Genomic DNA, 15,680 nt, shown 5'->3' with positions numbered 1-15,680 from the left:
TTAGGACTAATTGAGCACATACTATGTGCCAGTCGTTGTGCTGAGCTCTTTAAGGGTGGACATTCATAAAACCTTTACCACCACCAGATGAAGGTTGGCTCCAATTTGAAGATGGAGAAACTGAAGCTCAGAGAGGGTCCTTGGGTCCTAAGGTCACTGGGTTTCAACCTGCAGAATGGGAAGCCATCTCCCCTGTCTAAAGGTGAATGCTCTGCCTCCAGCCATGGACTGCTTGTTCTTGTGGGAAAATGGGAAGCAGCTGGCTGGGGACCTGGGATGCTAGTCAACCAATAGTTCTCGGTGTAACCTAGAGCAAGCCCAACCTGCTGGCCTGTGAAATCCTGTGTCAGTTTCCACATCTGTAAAGTGAAGGGGTCATTCATCTCTGTAAGGAAAAACTTGTTAACAAAAGTGGAAAACCAAAGTGGATTGTAAGTTATTAAGTGCCCTGCCCGTGGGAAAGTTAGCTGCGGGCTGTGTAGATTCAGACTCACAGACTAGGGTTGACTAGGTCAGAAGAGGCTGAGCTGGGGAACCTGCAGTTTTAGCAAATGCAGGGATTCTGAAGCCATCAGGGTTTTGGGGGATTTTGTTTTCATTTTAGCTGCTCTGCATCTTCATTGTGGTGCCTGGACTCTTTGTTGCTATATGCTGGCTTCTCTAGTTGTGGCACTCAGACTTGTCTTGTTGCGGAGCATGGGCTCTAGAGAGCAGACTCAGTGGTCATGGTGCAGGCTTAGGTGCCCCAAAGCATGTGGGATTCTTAGTTGCTTGACCAGTTTTCAAACCTGTGTCTCCTGCATTGGAAGGCAGCTTCTCAACCACTGGACCACCAAGGAAGTCCCTGAACTATCAGGTTGGGATTCACCAAGGAGATTCCTGAAAGGGAGTGAAAGTAGTGTGTCCTTCCCCAAACCTCCACACTTGCCCTTGTAACATCTCTGCCTTCACTAGCCTGGATGTGGAGTGACTGCATGTTTCTTGAGGACCCACTGTGTGCCAAGCACACATATATCACAGCCCCACTCTCAGAGCGCTCATGGCATAATAGAGCAGCGTGGCAGGGCTGTCCTCAGCCCAGCTGGCCCTGTGGGAGAAATGGAGCCAGACACCTTTGTGCAGGGGGTGAAGCTTCATGCCAGGCTGTACTTCACAGTGAGAGCAAGGGCCAGGTTCTGCCTGCATTCCCCAGGCCGGCAGCCTCCTCAGCGCAGGACACAACCTGCACAGCCTCTGACAACATCCTGTGCAGAGCTGCGAGAGATATGAGTGGTAGACATAGGGAAAGCCTAGGGAAGGGGCCAGTTAATTCTTGCTGGAGTCAGGAAAGAGAAAAACTCTACTGGGGGTGACCATTCAGTCAGTTCAGTTCAGTCTCTCAGTCGTGTCCGACTCTTTGCGACCCCAAGAATCGCAGCACGCCAGGCCTCCCTGTCCATCACCAACTCTCGAGTTTACCCAAACCCGTGTCCATCGAGTCAGTGATGCCATCCAGCCATCTCATCCTCACTTATCCCCTTCTCCTCCTGCCCCCAATCCTTCCCAGCATTAGGGTCTTTTCCAATGAGTCAACTCTTCGCATGAGGTGGCCAAAGTATTGGAGTTTCAGCTTCAACATCAGTCCTTCCAATGAACACCCAGGACTGATCTCCTTTAGGATGGACTGGGTGGATCTTCTTGCAGTCCAAGGGACTCTCAAGAGTCTTCTCCAACACCACAGTTCAAAAGCATCAATTCTTTGGCGCTTAGCTTTCTTTATAGTCCAACTCTCACATCCATACATGACCACTGGAAAAACCATAGCCTTGACTAGACGGACCTTTGTTGGCAAAGTAATGTCTCTGCTTTTAAATATGCTATCTAGGTTGGTCATAACCTTCCTTCCAAGGAGTAAGCGTCTTTTAATTTCATGGCTGCAACCATTAAGCAGACCTTAAACAAGTGGGAGTTTACCATGTGAAAAAGGAAGTCCAGGCAGAGAAACAGCTAAGGACAGTGTGTAGGGGCGGGGAATCTTGTCCTGTATGGGAGCAGGTGGGGAAGCGGTCTGGGGGCAGGAAATGTGCAGACTGAGGGCATGGAGGACAGCCTTCTCTCCCCTCCACCTCTTGCTGGCACAAGCAAACTGAATGCAGCTTATCTGCCAACCAGAGTTCTCCTTTCCTAGAGGTTGTGAGATGCTGTCGGGCAGGGGCGGTGCCTTATTCATCTTCTGTCGCCCAGTGCCTCACCCAGTGTCCATAATAGTTAACGGGTATTAAATATTTACCATCATGCACTGTGCTAAGTGCTCCACATGCATTATCTAATTTCATCCTCAAACAACTTTGGAAATACATGCTATTAATAATCTCATTTTACTGATGAGTCTAAGTAACATGTCTAACATGTTACTTAGTAACACGGCTATTTAGTGAGGGCCCTGGGGATGGAATTCACAGCTCTCTGACCACAGGGCCCTTGTTCTATACCTGTTAGATGTACTAAGTGGAGAAGGGCCCTGAATTCCATGCTAGGGAGCTTGAACTTTACACCATGGGCAATCGGGAGACATTGGAAGGTTGTAAGCAGGGAGAGATTGGTCAGCTTAGGGCTTTGAAAAGACCACTTTGACAGCAGTGGGAAGATATTTTACAGCTGATGACACTTGAGCAGGAGGCCATTTTTCTGGGAAATCCCAATTCTCCTTGTATTTTTTTTAAGTCTTGCCTTATCTCTTAGGGCAAGACTTATATGCAGAGTACATCATGCAAAATGCCGGACCGGATGAAGCATAAGCTGGAATCAAGATTGCAGGGAGAAATATTAATATCTTCAGATATGCAGATGACACCACCCTTATAGCAGAAAGCGAAGAGGCACTGAAGAGCCTCTTGATGAAGGTGAAAGAGAAGAGTGAAATAGCTGGCTTAAAACTCAACATTCAAAAAGCAAAGATTGGGTCCCATCACTTCATGGCAAATAGATGGGGAAACAATGAAAACAGTGACAGACTTTATTTTCTTGGGTTCCAAAATCACTGAAGATGGTGACCACAGCCATGAAATTAAAAGATGCTTGCTCCTTGGAAGAAAAGCTATAACAAACTTAGACAGCATATTAAAAAGCAGAGACAAAAAAAAAAAAAAGCAGAGACATTACTTTGCTGACAAAGGTCTGTATAGTCAAAGCTATGGTTTTACCGGTAATCATGTATGGATGTGAGAGTTGGACTATAAAGAAAGCCGAGTGCCAAAGAATTGATCCTTTTGAACCATGGTATTGGAGAAGACTCTTGAGAGTCCCTTGGACAGCAAGGAGACCAAATCAGTCAATCCTAAAGGAAATCAGTCCTGAATATTCATTGGAAGGACTGATGCTGAAGCTGAAGCTCCAATGCTTTGATCACCTGATGTGAAGAACTGACTCATTGGAAAAGACCCTGATGCTGGGAAAGCTTGAAAGCAGGAGGAGAAGGGGACGACAGAGGATGAGATGGTTGGATGGCATCACCGACTTGATGGACATGAGTTTGAGCAAGCTCTGGGAATTGGTGATGGATAGGGAAGCCTGGCGTGTGGCAGTCATGGAGTCGCAAAGAGTCAGACACGACTGAGCAACTGAACTAAACTGATCTCTTAGGGCAAGACATGGCGGGGAATGCCAAGGAAGGGGTGCAGTGACAGGAAAGGGAGACTAGTGGTAGAATACTAAGTTCTGGGGAGAGGCCTCTCCTACGGGGGAAGGGAGAAGCCAGGCAGTTCCCCCTCTCCATTTCCGAGATGCCAAGGCCCCCTCGGGGCTTCTAGTCAGGAAGCCAAAAGCACTAGGCGCTACACACTGCCCCATTGTGCACCTGCCTCCCGGGGGAACGCAGCCAAAGATAAGGTGGTGTTGCAACAAAGATCAGCTACTGGGGGCAGCAGTGGAGGAGGCCTGGTCCCTTCTCTGGGCAGCTCATGGTATCACTGGCTTTTCCAGCAAGTGGGGTGGGGAGTTACAGGAAATGGCCCAGGGCATCAGATAAGCTGAAGGAAGAGGCTGAGTAGCTGGAAGGACGGAACAGGTGGAGCTTCCCCCACCTGCTAAGAGGAGCCAGAGAGAGGACCAAGCCTGCTTGAGGCAGTCTTTGGGCTGAGAGGGGTCCCCTAGGGTCCCAAGATGCTGCTCTGCGTCACCTTGCTTTTCCTCCTGGGGCTGTCTGCATGCACTGTGGCAGGTGACAAGGAACTGGCAGTCGATGCTGAAGCAGGCTCCTGGGTGGCTGTGACCCTGGAGGTAAGTACCTTTGGGGAGAGCAGGGCATGATAGCAAGAGAGCAGGTTGTACACTGCACGGTAGGGTGCCTGCCTCCCCTCTCTGGGCATGTTCAAGGCTATCACCCCTGGCCTGATAGACCTCCAAAGAGATGCAAGTATATTTTGTTTATGACCCCGTGGACTGCAGCATGTCAGGCTTCCCTGTCCTTCACCATCTCCCAGAGCTTGCTCAAACTCATGTCCATCGAGTTGGTGATGCCATCCAACCATCTCATCCTCTGTCGTCCCCTTCTCCTCCTGCTTTCAAGCTTTCCCAGCATCAGGGTCTTTTCCAATGAGTCAGTTCTTCACATCAGGTGATCAAAGCATTGGAGCTTCAGCTTCAGCATCAGTCCTTCCAATGAATATTCAGGGCTGATTTCCTTTAGGATTGACTGATTTGGTCTCCTTGCTGTCCAAGGGACTCTCAAGAGTCTTCTCCAACACCACAGTTCAAAAGGATCAATTCTTTGGCACTCAGCCTTCTCTATAGTCCAACTCTCACATCCCTACATGACTACTGGAAAAACCATAGCTTTGACTAGACAGAACTTTGTCAGCACAATAATGTCTCTGCTTTTTAATATGCGGACTTCCCTGGTGGCTCAGAGGTTAAAGCGTCTGCCTCCAATGCGGGAGACCTGGGTTCGATCCCTGGGTCGGGAAGATCCCCTGGAGAAGGAAATGGCAAACCACTCCAGTATTCTTGCCTGGAGAATCCCATGGATGGAGGAGCCTGGTAGGCTACAGTCCACGGGGTCGCAAAGAGTTGGACATGATGACTGAGCGACTTCCCTTTCCTTTCCTTTTTAATATGCTAAGTGTGTCTTAGCTTTTCTTCCAAAGAGCAAGCATCTTTTAATTTCATGGCTGTGGTCACCATCTGCAATGATTTTGGAACCCAAGAAAATAAAGTCTGTCACTGTTTCCATTGTTTCCCCATCTATTTGCCATGAAGTGATGGGACCTAATGCCATGATCTTTGCTTTTTGAATGTTGAGTTTTAAGCCAGCTTTTTCATTCTCCTCTTTCACTTTCATCAAGAGGCTCTTCAGTGCCTCTTCGCTTTCTGCCATAAGGGTGGTATCATCTGCATATCTGATGTTATTGATATTTCTCCCTGCAATCTTGATTCCAGCTTATGCTTCATCCAGTCTGGCATTTCCCATGATGTACTCTGCATATAAGTTAAATAAGCAGGGTGACAATATACAGCCTTGACGTACTCCTTTCCCAATCTGGAACCAGTCCATTGTTCCATGTCCAGTTCTAACTGTTGCTTCTTTTTTTTTTTTTTTTATAAATTTATTTATTTTAGTTGGGGGCTAATTACTTTATAACTGTTGCTTCTTGACCTGCATACAGGTTTCTCAGGAGGCAGATAAGGTGGTCTGGTATTCCTATCTCTTTAAGAATTTTCCAGTTTGTTGTGATCCACACAGCCAAAGGCTTTAGCGTAGTAGTAGATGCTTTTCTGGAATTCTCTTGCCTTTGCTATCATCCAATGGATGTTGGCAATTTGATCTCTGGTTCCTCTGCCTTTTCTAAATCCAGCTTGAACATCTGGAAGTTCTCGGTTCACGTACTTTTGAAGCCTGGCTTGGAGAATTTTGAGCATTACTTTGCTAGCGTGTGAAGAGTGTAATTGTGCGGTAATTTGAACATTCTTTGGCATTGCCTTTCTTGGAATTGGAACGAAAACTTTTTTCCAGTCCCGTGGCAACTGCTGAGTTTTCCAACTTTTCTGGCATATTGAGTGCAGCACTTTCACAGCAGCATCTTTTAGGATTTGAAATAGCTCAGCTGGAATTCCATCACCTCCACTAGCTTTGTTCATAGTGATGCTTCCTAAGACCCACTTGACTTCACATTGCAGGATGTCTGGCTCTAGGTCAGTGATCACACCATCATGGTTACCGGGTCATTAAGATTTCTTTTGTATAGTTCTGTTTATTCTTACCACCTCTTCCTAATATCTTCTTCTGTTAGGTCCATACCATTTTTGTCCTTTATTTTGCCCGTCTTTGTGTGAAATGTTCCCTTGGTATCTCTAATTTTCTTGAAGAGATGTCTAGTCTTTCCCATTCTATTCTTTTCCTGTATTTGCATTCATCACTTAAGAAGGCTTTCTTATCTCTCCTTGCTATTCTCTGGTCCCTGCATTCAGATGGATATATCTTTCCTTTTCTCCTTTGCCTTTTGCTTCTCTTCTTTTCTCAGCTATTTGTAAGGCCTCCTCAGACAACTATTTTGCCTTTTTTTTTGCATTTCTTTTTCTTGGGGATGGTTTTGATCACCACCTCCTATACAGTGTGAACCTCCGTCCATAGTTCTTCAGGCACTCTATCAGATCTAATCCCTTGAATCTATTTGTCACTTCACCTGTATAATTGTAAGGGATTTGATTTATGACAAACCTGAATGGCCTAGTGGTATATGGAAACAGAATGTGTGCGTGTGTGGGTGTGTGAACAGTATGTGTTCATGCTTAATTTAACAAACTTATTTAACATATACATGTTCCTGACACTGTCCTAAATGCCTCATAAATATTAACCCATTTAATCCTCATATCCACCTTGTGGGAAAGGCACCATTTCTATCCCCATATCACAAATAGGGGAACTGAAGCATAGAAAGGTCAAGCAGCTTGTCCAATATTATACAGCTTCAAAAGCACAACTGTACACCTTGCCCAATGTCTTATTATGTGTATCTGTGCCTTGGAGGACATTGTCCAGCACATCCTTTCAAGGGGGTCAACTTGGAGTGGGATCACTGTTTTGTCTCACATGCAGAAACGTATTCCCTGACAAGTAATGGTTTGATTGCCAGCCTCTCCTACTAAGCTGACCTGAGTGCTGTCACTGGGAAGAAATCTCACAGCTAGAGACACAGCGTCTGTGCTCCACCCCATCTGATCAGAGAGACAGAGATCCTGACCTCGGAGGTTCCCATCAGACAGGGGGATGAGGCCAGTGGACTAGAGACACACAGGCAAAGTGCTCAGGGCAAGCCTCTAGGAGGGCAGATGGGACAGGGCTGGGTCTGCTCCCCCTAGTCCGGGGACGGTGAGGACAGTGGGGCTGCAGGATGAGCCATCAGGTAACAGCCATGCCTGGTGGCTTTCCTTCTGGTGGGCTTCCTTACTAGTTTGTCTGAACGTGGACGTGTGTGCCGTTGAGAAGACAGCAGGCTGAGGAAATGAAGGTTCAAGTCTCAGCTTCTCCACTGACTCTGTGACCTTGGGACACCAGTTACCTCACTTGTAAAATGGGAGGGGGGATAAAAGATGGCCCCCAAGGTTTTTTTCCCAGCTCTGACATGGAGTCTGTGCCAAACATCAGGGGACATGGCCCAGGCACTGGGAAACTGTGTAATAGGGACCACTCTGCACAGTTACGTGGGAAACATCACTGATTTCAACCAGTGCCTCGTGGGGCTTTCCACGCTGCAGCTGCATCTGATGCTTCTTCTTGGCTCACTCTCATTTAACATCCCTCTGCTTACCAAGACACAGCATTTGGGATATAGAAACCACCTCATCTGAATGAGGAATGATGCCTCTGTTAGGGATGATCTGATTTTCTCCCTTGCTCTCAGGACTCCCGGCCTGCAGTTAGCCCTGCAGCTGGGGATTTGAGTTAAAGGGGTAAGAAGGGCTTCTGGTCAGGGCAAGAGTCCTTCCTGAGTAAAAGACACCTCCTAACGGGCCCCAGAAACCTGATGGGTGGGAGAAAAAAAATATTCTGTCCAGCTTGCATTTGAAGACTGCCTTTTACCAAGGCAAAGTGCTTTTCATAAGCTTTTCAGAAATGGGCCCAAATCTCCAAAGACACTTTTCCGGTTCCTGGCCAGGCTAGATGACTCCAGCTTGAGACAGCTGCCCCAGCCATTGATGTCCTGGAAAAGAGACAGACTGGAAGTGACTGAATTAGTCCAAGGCTTAGAAAACAATCCACTCCTGATCCCAAAAGTTGGGATAAGCTGGGAGAGCTGAGGGGGTTTCTACTGGACCCCAGCCAGGTCCCCGCTTGTCCCTGAAGCTTCAGTGCTGCCCCTGGGGAAACTGGGAATGGAAGAGCCCGTGACCCAACCCCAGCTGCCAGCCTCCAGGCAGGCAGCTTGTGTTACTCTAGGGCTCTGGTCACCTGTCTCACCCTTCCTGGAAAAGGAGACTCCATCCTCTTCCCTATTCCCAGCCTATCAGAGAAAGGGCCTTTCATTCACCACCCCGCATCCCATACATGCTGAGCTCCTGTGTGTACCAGGCACTATGCCAGGTATTGGAGATACAAAGACATGAATTTGGTCTAATGACTGTCACCCACTATCACTCTCCACTAGCAAGCATCTCTCCCTCTCGGCAGAGCCAAGCAGGCCCTTCATCAGAGGCTCCAGTAAAAGCCAGGGAAGGAGAGGCCTTTGGCCAAGGTCACAAAGGTTAATGGAGAAATGAGAACTTAAATCTATAGTCCTTGGTCCAGAACTTTCACCCCACCAGCTCAAGGATGAAAATGTCTTTGCCTGAGGGAGTGGCCTCTGCCCCAGGCCACTTGCCATGAGAGGCCCAGGTTAAATCCAAGACAATGAGGGGAGTGCCAGAGGAAGAGAGAAGAGGAGGAGTCTAGAGTCAGACTGAGTTTGGATTCTAACTCTACAGCTTCCTGTGTGACCCTGGACAAGTCACCTAATCTCCACAAACCTGTTTCCCCATCTGTAAATGGATAATTCACATGGTGGTTGTGAAGCATAAGTGAGATTATGCCTGGAGTGCCTGAGCCTTTGAGTTAGGTGACCTGGGTCAGAGTCTGGCTTCGTCTCACATCCTGACTGGTAATCACTCTGAGCCTTAGTGTATCCATCTGTAAGATGGAGACCCAAATAGTACCTTCTTTATGTGGTTTTGGTAAGGATTGAGTTAATATATGAAAGTGCTTAGGAACACTTTAACGTTAGCCATTTATTACTGCTGTTATTATTTACAGTATTGTGTAAAATGTGAGGAGATCAATGCCAGCACAGAGCATGTGTTATTGAGATTGTTATTGTTGTCAGCCTCCCCTCAACTCTAAGGAACTCTCTGCTTCTTCAGGAAGATGCCATCCCCAGCATCCTGCTTCAGCTCCGGGACGTGAAGAAGGGCAAAGCGAGCCAGTTCTTTGGGCTAATGGGGAAGCAGATAGGAGGTGAGTGACAGATGTGGGTGGATGCCCAGCGAAGAAGGCTTCTGGGTGGGTTCTGTTACCCCAAACAGAGGCCCTAACTTAAAGCCCAGGACTCAGCACCCCTTACTCCAGTCCAGTAGGGGTCACTCACGCCATGGGATGGGATATAGTGTCCATATCAACTGTCATCCAAATCAGGACATTTCAGAGAGTGTTAATTATGCCAGGCAACAGGTACAAACCACTCCAGAATCTGGGGAGTGCAGTGACCCTAAGGGTAGGGACAAATATTTTGCACCCTGCTGGTGCCCTTCCTTCAATACTGTGGAGGTCTATGGAGAGAGGTGGTAGAACTTGAGATCTGCCTCTGATGTGAGTAAAGCCGAAGACTAAGCTTTCTATGAGATTCTGTTTGGTTCAAGTAGAATTATTAAAATGAACCTATGTTCCATGAGGGCACTCTCGACGTGAAATCTGTATCCTGGGAGGACAAAGATAAAAAATAGTCTGAACAGAGAGCAGTTTTCTTATTGACAACTAAATTTTTAAAAGTGGTTTTGGTGAGGATATGAAAGAACTGGCACTTACATACACTTTAATACACTGTCCATTTGGAGGACATGTTGGCAATATCCATTGAAGTTGGCAACATGCATACCTTCTGACTGATAGGTTCGCTTCAGAAAATCCATCAAATAGAAACACTATTGCTACATAAGCCCTGAGGTATTTGTGCCAAGTAGCAAGAATGTGAAAATAACCTAAAAACTATCAATGGGGGGGACAATCAAAGTATATTAGACACATCCATGGCCTTTTTTTTTTTTTTTTGGCTGTGCTGAGTCTTGGTTGCAGCACTTGGACTTCGTTAGTTGTAGCATGGGCCTAGTGAGTTACCCTGTACCATGTGGGATCTTAGTTCCCCAACCAGGGATTAACCCTGAGTCCCCTGGATTGGAAGGTGGATTCTTCACCACCGGACCACTGGGGAAGTCTGGCACATCCATAGCCTTTGTGGCCATTGAAATGGATGAGGCAGACCTGTGGAAAGATAAAGATTTCCAAGATATTGGCTAAATGGAAAAAGCAAGTTATATAACTATGTAAGATCGGAGCCTAAATGTTTAAAAAAATCACTGCATACTTACACACACACACACACACACACACACACATATGAAAACATTGGGAGAGTTCCAGAAGGATAAATATCAAATTCACCAGTGTTTTACATCTAGGATAGGAAGTGAAGGTGAGGGAGAGCAAAAGTTAAGGGGGATTTTTACTACACCAACCTCTACCTTACCATTTCATAGTGGGCATTTATTCAGAAACTGCTTTTGTAATTTAAAGAAATACATATAAAAATAGAGGAAATTTTCCTGGTACATGCACCATAAAATAAAATAGAGAAAATTAACTTGTGACCAAACTTTGGCCTCAGTTTCTTCTACAAAATGAGTTTTGGCCTGGGTCATTTCAGAGGTCGCTTCCAAATCCAGAAACCCAGGAAGCAGGAGGTGGGGGTATACAGGAAATATTTACTGAACACTGTGCTCACTTGTGATTAAATCTCATAATATCCCCTTTATCATCAGCAGGGAAACTAAGGTTCACATGGGCTAAATACTTTCCCAAGGATGCCCGACTAGCACCAGGCAAAGACTCCGAAGTATGCACACTTCCCACTACCCTAAACTGCTGCCTACCGAGTGTACCTTGTGAGGCCCAGTCACACCAGGACAACAGGGGGTGACCAGAGTCCCCAAAGACCCACCAAAGGCGTGGATCCCAAAGAACCATGAGCTGTTTCATCTCACTGGGCCCCCGGGGAAGCAGTGCAACCCTCATTTCTTCTCTTTCTCCCAGGAATACCTCCCATCCAGTCAGAGGGAACAGGTAAGTGTTGTCCACACCTTCCCCCAACATGCTCCCTGGGGAAGACCGAGTTGTCAGGGAGGTGGGGGAGATGCTCTGGCCAGGGTGCACAGGCTGGCATTGTTGAGGGTGGGGCCAGAGTGGTTTGGCTGCACGCTAGGCTTCCTGGTTGTTTCCTTAGAGAGGTGGTCTGTGCGGGCCTAGGGAGCAGCTGCAAGGATGAGATGGCGATGAATCCAGTTCTGCCAAAGGTTCAAAATTACCGTGGGTCTAAAGCCTTGAGTTGGAGAAACTCATCAATCCAGAAGGACCTTAAAACTGAAAACCCTAACCCTGTCTAAAATCCTTCAGTGAAAAGGGAAAATTGAAATCAAACCAACCTTTACCCACCACCCTTCAATGCCCCCAGGAGCAAGCCACACACATCCTCCCGGCCACCCTCACTGAGGGGACTCCTAGCTCTACCTCTCCTTCCTTGCCTTCCTGCCATACCCAGAGCCTGTCTTCATGGCCTGGGCATGGCGCCCTCCTTGGCACACTGCTCTGCACTGTTCTGCTGGGTCACATGGCTAGTGTGCCCAGAGTAAAAACCACCCCACAGGCAAGTAAAAGTCTGCCATCTCCTCTGTCCCCACAGTTTCTATTAGAGGCGCTCATGAGGTATTTGTGGAAGGGCAGAAGGCAGGGAAAATGGAAGAGAAAGAGGAAGGAATCGATGAATGGATCAGTGAATGAAGAACCTCAGTTCCTAGAGAAATTACTCTATTCATGAGTCCCCAGTTCTGGCCCTGTCTTTCTTGGTTCCCTAGACAGTCTTCCTCTGCTTCACTTTCTTTTTTCTTCTGTCTCGTCTCTTCACCACCAGGGTATCAGCGAGAACCAGTGGTCCAGAGGCAAGGAGGACCAACTACAGAAGGCAGGTGATAGCTTCTCCACCAGCACACACAGGCACATTCTGTTCCCCACTCTCAGGGCCAGCTGAAGCCACAGAGAATGGTGTGTAGTTCTCCAGACCCTGGAACATTCCCCTTATTCCCTAATTGTTAGAGAGTCTTAAGGTATTTTCTGTTTTCAAAAACCTAAATAAACGCAGTATCACTCTGGGAGGGGTTATCAGCTGACACCTTCTGGCCTGGGCCATAACCACAAAGGCGTTCAAGGGGATGCTCAATAAGTAAACAAGAAGGTAAGTGAATCAGTAGATAAGTGACTCAGGCTGGGGAAAGATTCAGAGCTCAAGCTAGCAAGCTCAAGAGGAAGGGCAGGGGGTGACAGCTGATCAGACACCAAGCTCCAGTCTGCTTCCTTAATCCTGACGTCTCTCCCGAGTTGCAGACCTGTGGGCCCCTCTCTAGCTTCCCTGATAGAATACCTGCTCCTTCCAACAGAGGATCTTGAGAATCAAGGTGGTAAAGTGCTCTATATTCCCCCAAGAGTTTTTCCTAAGTGTTTGAGCCATTTCATTTGAAAGGCCTTAGAAGTCACTCCAGTGCCAACACGGAAATGCACGTCCCTCCATGCAAAGCGTTGGCAGCAACCTTAGAAATCATTTTTCAGGGATGGAAACAATTTGCCCCAAGTCACACGGTGAACTGATAACACAGCCAGGACTAAACACTCTGTCTCTTGCTCCCTAGTCTGGGCACTTCATGGGGCCCCCAGAGGGCCATTGGAATTTTAAGTGCTGGATTACCACTCCCTTTCTTTAGAGAGGATTAGTGACGGTTGGCTCATCCACTCTGTAGAGGCATTTATGATTGAAAAATGGAAGCTCTGCCAGATTAACCTGGAATTTGATTGCCCTAAATAACTATAGCCGGAGAAACCTGATTTGGGCAAATGGAGGGCCTTGAGTGGATGACCAGAGAAGGCCTCCAAGGGTGGAGGAGGCAGACAAGGCTCCTCTAACCACTGCTTATGTGCAGCACTCTTCCCAGGCAAAGAGGATGAGAACCATGGGTCAGAGTGAGAGCCCCCACCCCACGCCTCCCAGAGGACGAAGCCCCTTTCTCCTTACCTGGACGTGGCAGCCAACCAGCTGACAAGGCCAGCCCTCTTCTCCGTGTCTTCTGTGCTCATCATGTGTCCCTCCCACCACACTGAACTCACTGGGCTCCTCCCAGGACTCTCGGTCTCAAGCAGTGGTCACGCATAAATGCACTGTTGTCACCACTGTAAGCTAGCTAATGACCCCACACACACACTCGGACCTCACTGCATAGCAGGATGAGTCCCACCAAGACCTTCCTACTCCCGTTTCTCTAAATCCTGTGCCCATAACACAGCAAGGGTTCAATAAACCAATAAAGAGCGAATGATTTCTTCTCTGGTGCAGGGCAGCGGACAGGGATGGCCTGGGCTCATCACCCTGTCCAGGGGCCTGGCATGTCAGCAACCAGGAGGTCTCTTCCAGAGTTGTAAACGGAAATACTAAATAGCCCTGGACCCCACCTGAGGTGGGAAAACAGGCTTGGGACACAGGTAGCCCTTGCCTACCCACCATCATAACCTCAAGGATCCAAATCCATGTCTTTGGACTTAGAGAACTGGGGCCAGGTCCTTCATCAATTCTCATGTATGAGGTGGCCCCTCAACTGACCACTCTGCTTTGGAGTCAGAGGCAGCTAGTCATTTGAAGAGTTCTAGAGTAAGGAAAAAGGCCGCACCTCAGGGAGGTGATGAAGGACCACTGTCCTGGCCCAGCTGTGGTCCTGGGAGGTGGCTCACTGTGACAACTCAACGTGAAGAAGCAGAAGAGAGGACTGAAGATTTTATTCCCATGTTTGAAGTTGGAGACATTCAAACTTTGGCTGAAGCCACTGACCATTCAGTAAGTTTCCTCTTTGGGCTGGCACTTTGCTGGGCCCTCAGGCAGAACTGGGAGCAGGGAGGGAGACTGGAATTTGTCCTTGAACAACTACCGACCACAGAGGGCAGAGGAGATGTACTCATTCGAGGCAGCCCTTGCTCTCCAACAACCCTTTTCACTCCCACCACGTCCCCTCAAGCTGGTGTCTGCCCATGCCATTCTCCTCCCATGCTGGTGAATTCTTACTCAGAGGTCCCAACCCGGCAACTACTCATTCACTCCCTCCACCGAGTTCCTGCAGCACTTTGCACATTCTTCCACTACAGCACTCATATCTGATATAAAATTAACAGTTTATCTCAACAACAGGGTTTGTCAAGTACACAGACCGCTTATTTGTCTTTACCCCAGTGCCAACAATAGAGCTCAGAGGTCCTTGGAGAGGGTTTTCACGAAGGACTCACATAGAATGCATGGTCCTCAAATGCTCAGCTCTTGACCTGCAGCCCCATGACTGAACGCTCTTGTTGGCTCAGGTCTACAGATGGCACTGCCGCACACCCTGCTGTGGGCTAGAAACCTGGGAGTGACTCCCCATCCCTCACTGCCCCGTCTAAACACCTCCCCCCTAGTTGGTGGTTCTTCCAAATATATCTCAATTCATCTTCTTGCCGCTCTCACTATGCTTATTCACAAGAGGTTCTAGCTTTCCTTGCCTAGGGGGGCAGCAGCCTCCTGAACAGGCATCCGTGCTTCCCACCTTACTGCTCTCCATCCAGAGCAGGACCTTTTAACATGGTGGACCCATCCATCCGCTACTGGCCACAGTTCAGTTCCCTAGGTCAACCTGACATTCTTGTTGGGGCCTTCAAGGCCCTGTGGTCCCTGGTCCTCCCCCCTCAGTCACTACCAGACATTCTCTGACCCTTAGGCACACCAGAGGCTCGCCAGCTTTTGTGATCTGTGCTCAGGCTCTCCCTCTCAGAACGCTGCCCACGCCCCCCTCCCCACCCACTTGGCTAACCCAATCATCTGTCAGGTCCCAGGATAAAGCAACCTCCCTTCTCAGTCAGGGCTTCCTGGATAACCAAGCTCAGTTAGTTCTCTCCAGTTATGCTTACCCAACACCTGTCCTTTGCCCTTCAGGGTACTGATCACAGTTAGGTATTTAATGCTGATCCTCTCCAGGAGACCAAGTTCTACATCTTTTGTGTACAAATGAATGACTGAATATATGAGGCACTCTGAAAGACAAGTTACCTCCACAAGTATTATCCTTCATCTGCACCGGAAATCCCAGAGCCAGGATTTGAGGGAAGGGTCCTTCACTCCAAGCACATTTGACCCCTACAATGACTTGGTATCTGCCACAATTACAGACATGTCTCAGGCAGAAAAATAAGGAAGTCTTCACAAGGAATTCCTTTTTAGTTGGGCCATTCCAGTTAAGTACCAAAGAAACATCTAAATGTCTGCCCCACAGCATACTGGCCTCCAGAGAATCCTTCCAGACCATTTTAGGAAACATTACATTCTGTCTCCTCCTTG

At 47.9% G+C, this 15,680-nt stretch overlaps 1 protein-coding gene across 2 annotated transcripts; it reads left to right on the top strand.

Annotated features, from left to right (window-relative positions):
* Positions 1-3,544: 3,544 nt before the first annotated feature.
* On the top strand, positions 3,545-13,292 carry TAC4 (tachykinin precursor 4). 2 transcript variants are annotated; one of them, XM_081582586.1, is made up of 3 exons: positions 4,141-4,239; positions 9,373-9,466; positions 13,261-13,292. In XM_081582586.1, exons 1-3 carry the CDS (start codon positions 4,141-4,143, stop codon positions 13,290-13,292), a joined length of 225 nt encoding a protein of 74 aa, XP_081438712.1. The 2 variants fall into 2 exon arrangements, with proteins under 2 accessions (XP_081438711.1, XP_081438712.1); XM_081582585.1 differs by lacking the exon at positions 13,261-13,292 and having other exon boundaries at positions 3,545-4,257; positions 9,373-9,474.
* The last annotated feature ends 2,388 nt before the right edge of the window (positions 13,293-15,680 follow it).

This window comes from Giraffa tippelskirchi, chromosome 3 (assembly GCF_054371585.1).
Source record: "Giraffa tippelskirchi isolate mGirTip1 chromosome 3, T2T-mGirTip1v1.2.pri, whole genome shotgun sequence".
In the NCBI taxonomy this organism is placed as follows: domain Eukaryota; kingdom Metazoa; phylum Chordata; class Mammalia; order Artiodactyla; family Giraffidae; genus Giraffa; species Giraffa tippelskirchi.
This window is presented reverse-complemented; position numbering and strand designations above follow the sequence as displayed.

Coding starts and splice junctions, on each gene's coding strand:
- TAC4 (XM_081582586.1), top strand. CDS start 4,141: ATGCTGCTCTGCGTCACCTTGCTTTTCCTCCTGGGGCTGTCTGCATGC. Junction 4,240..9,372: donor ATGCTGAAGCAGGCTCCTGG/GTGGCTGTGACC, acceptor CTGCTTCTTCAG/GAAGATGCCATCCCCAGCAT. Junction 9,467..13,260: donor AATGGGGAAGCAGATAGGAG/GTGAGTGACAGA, acceptor CACTCTTCCCAG/GCAAAGAGGATGAGAACCAT.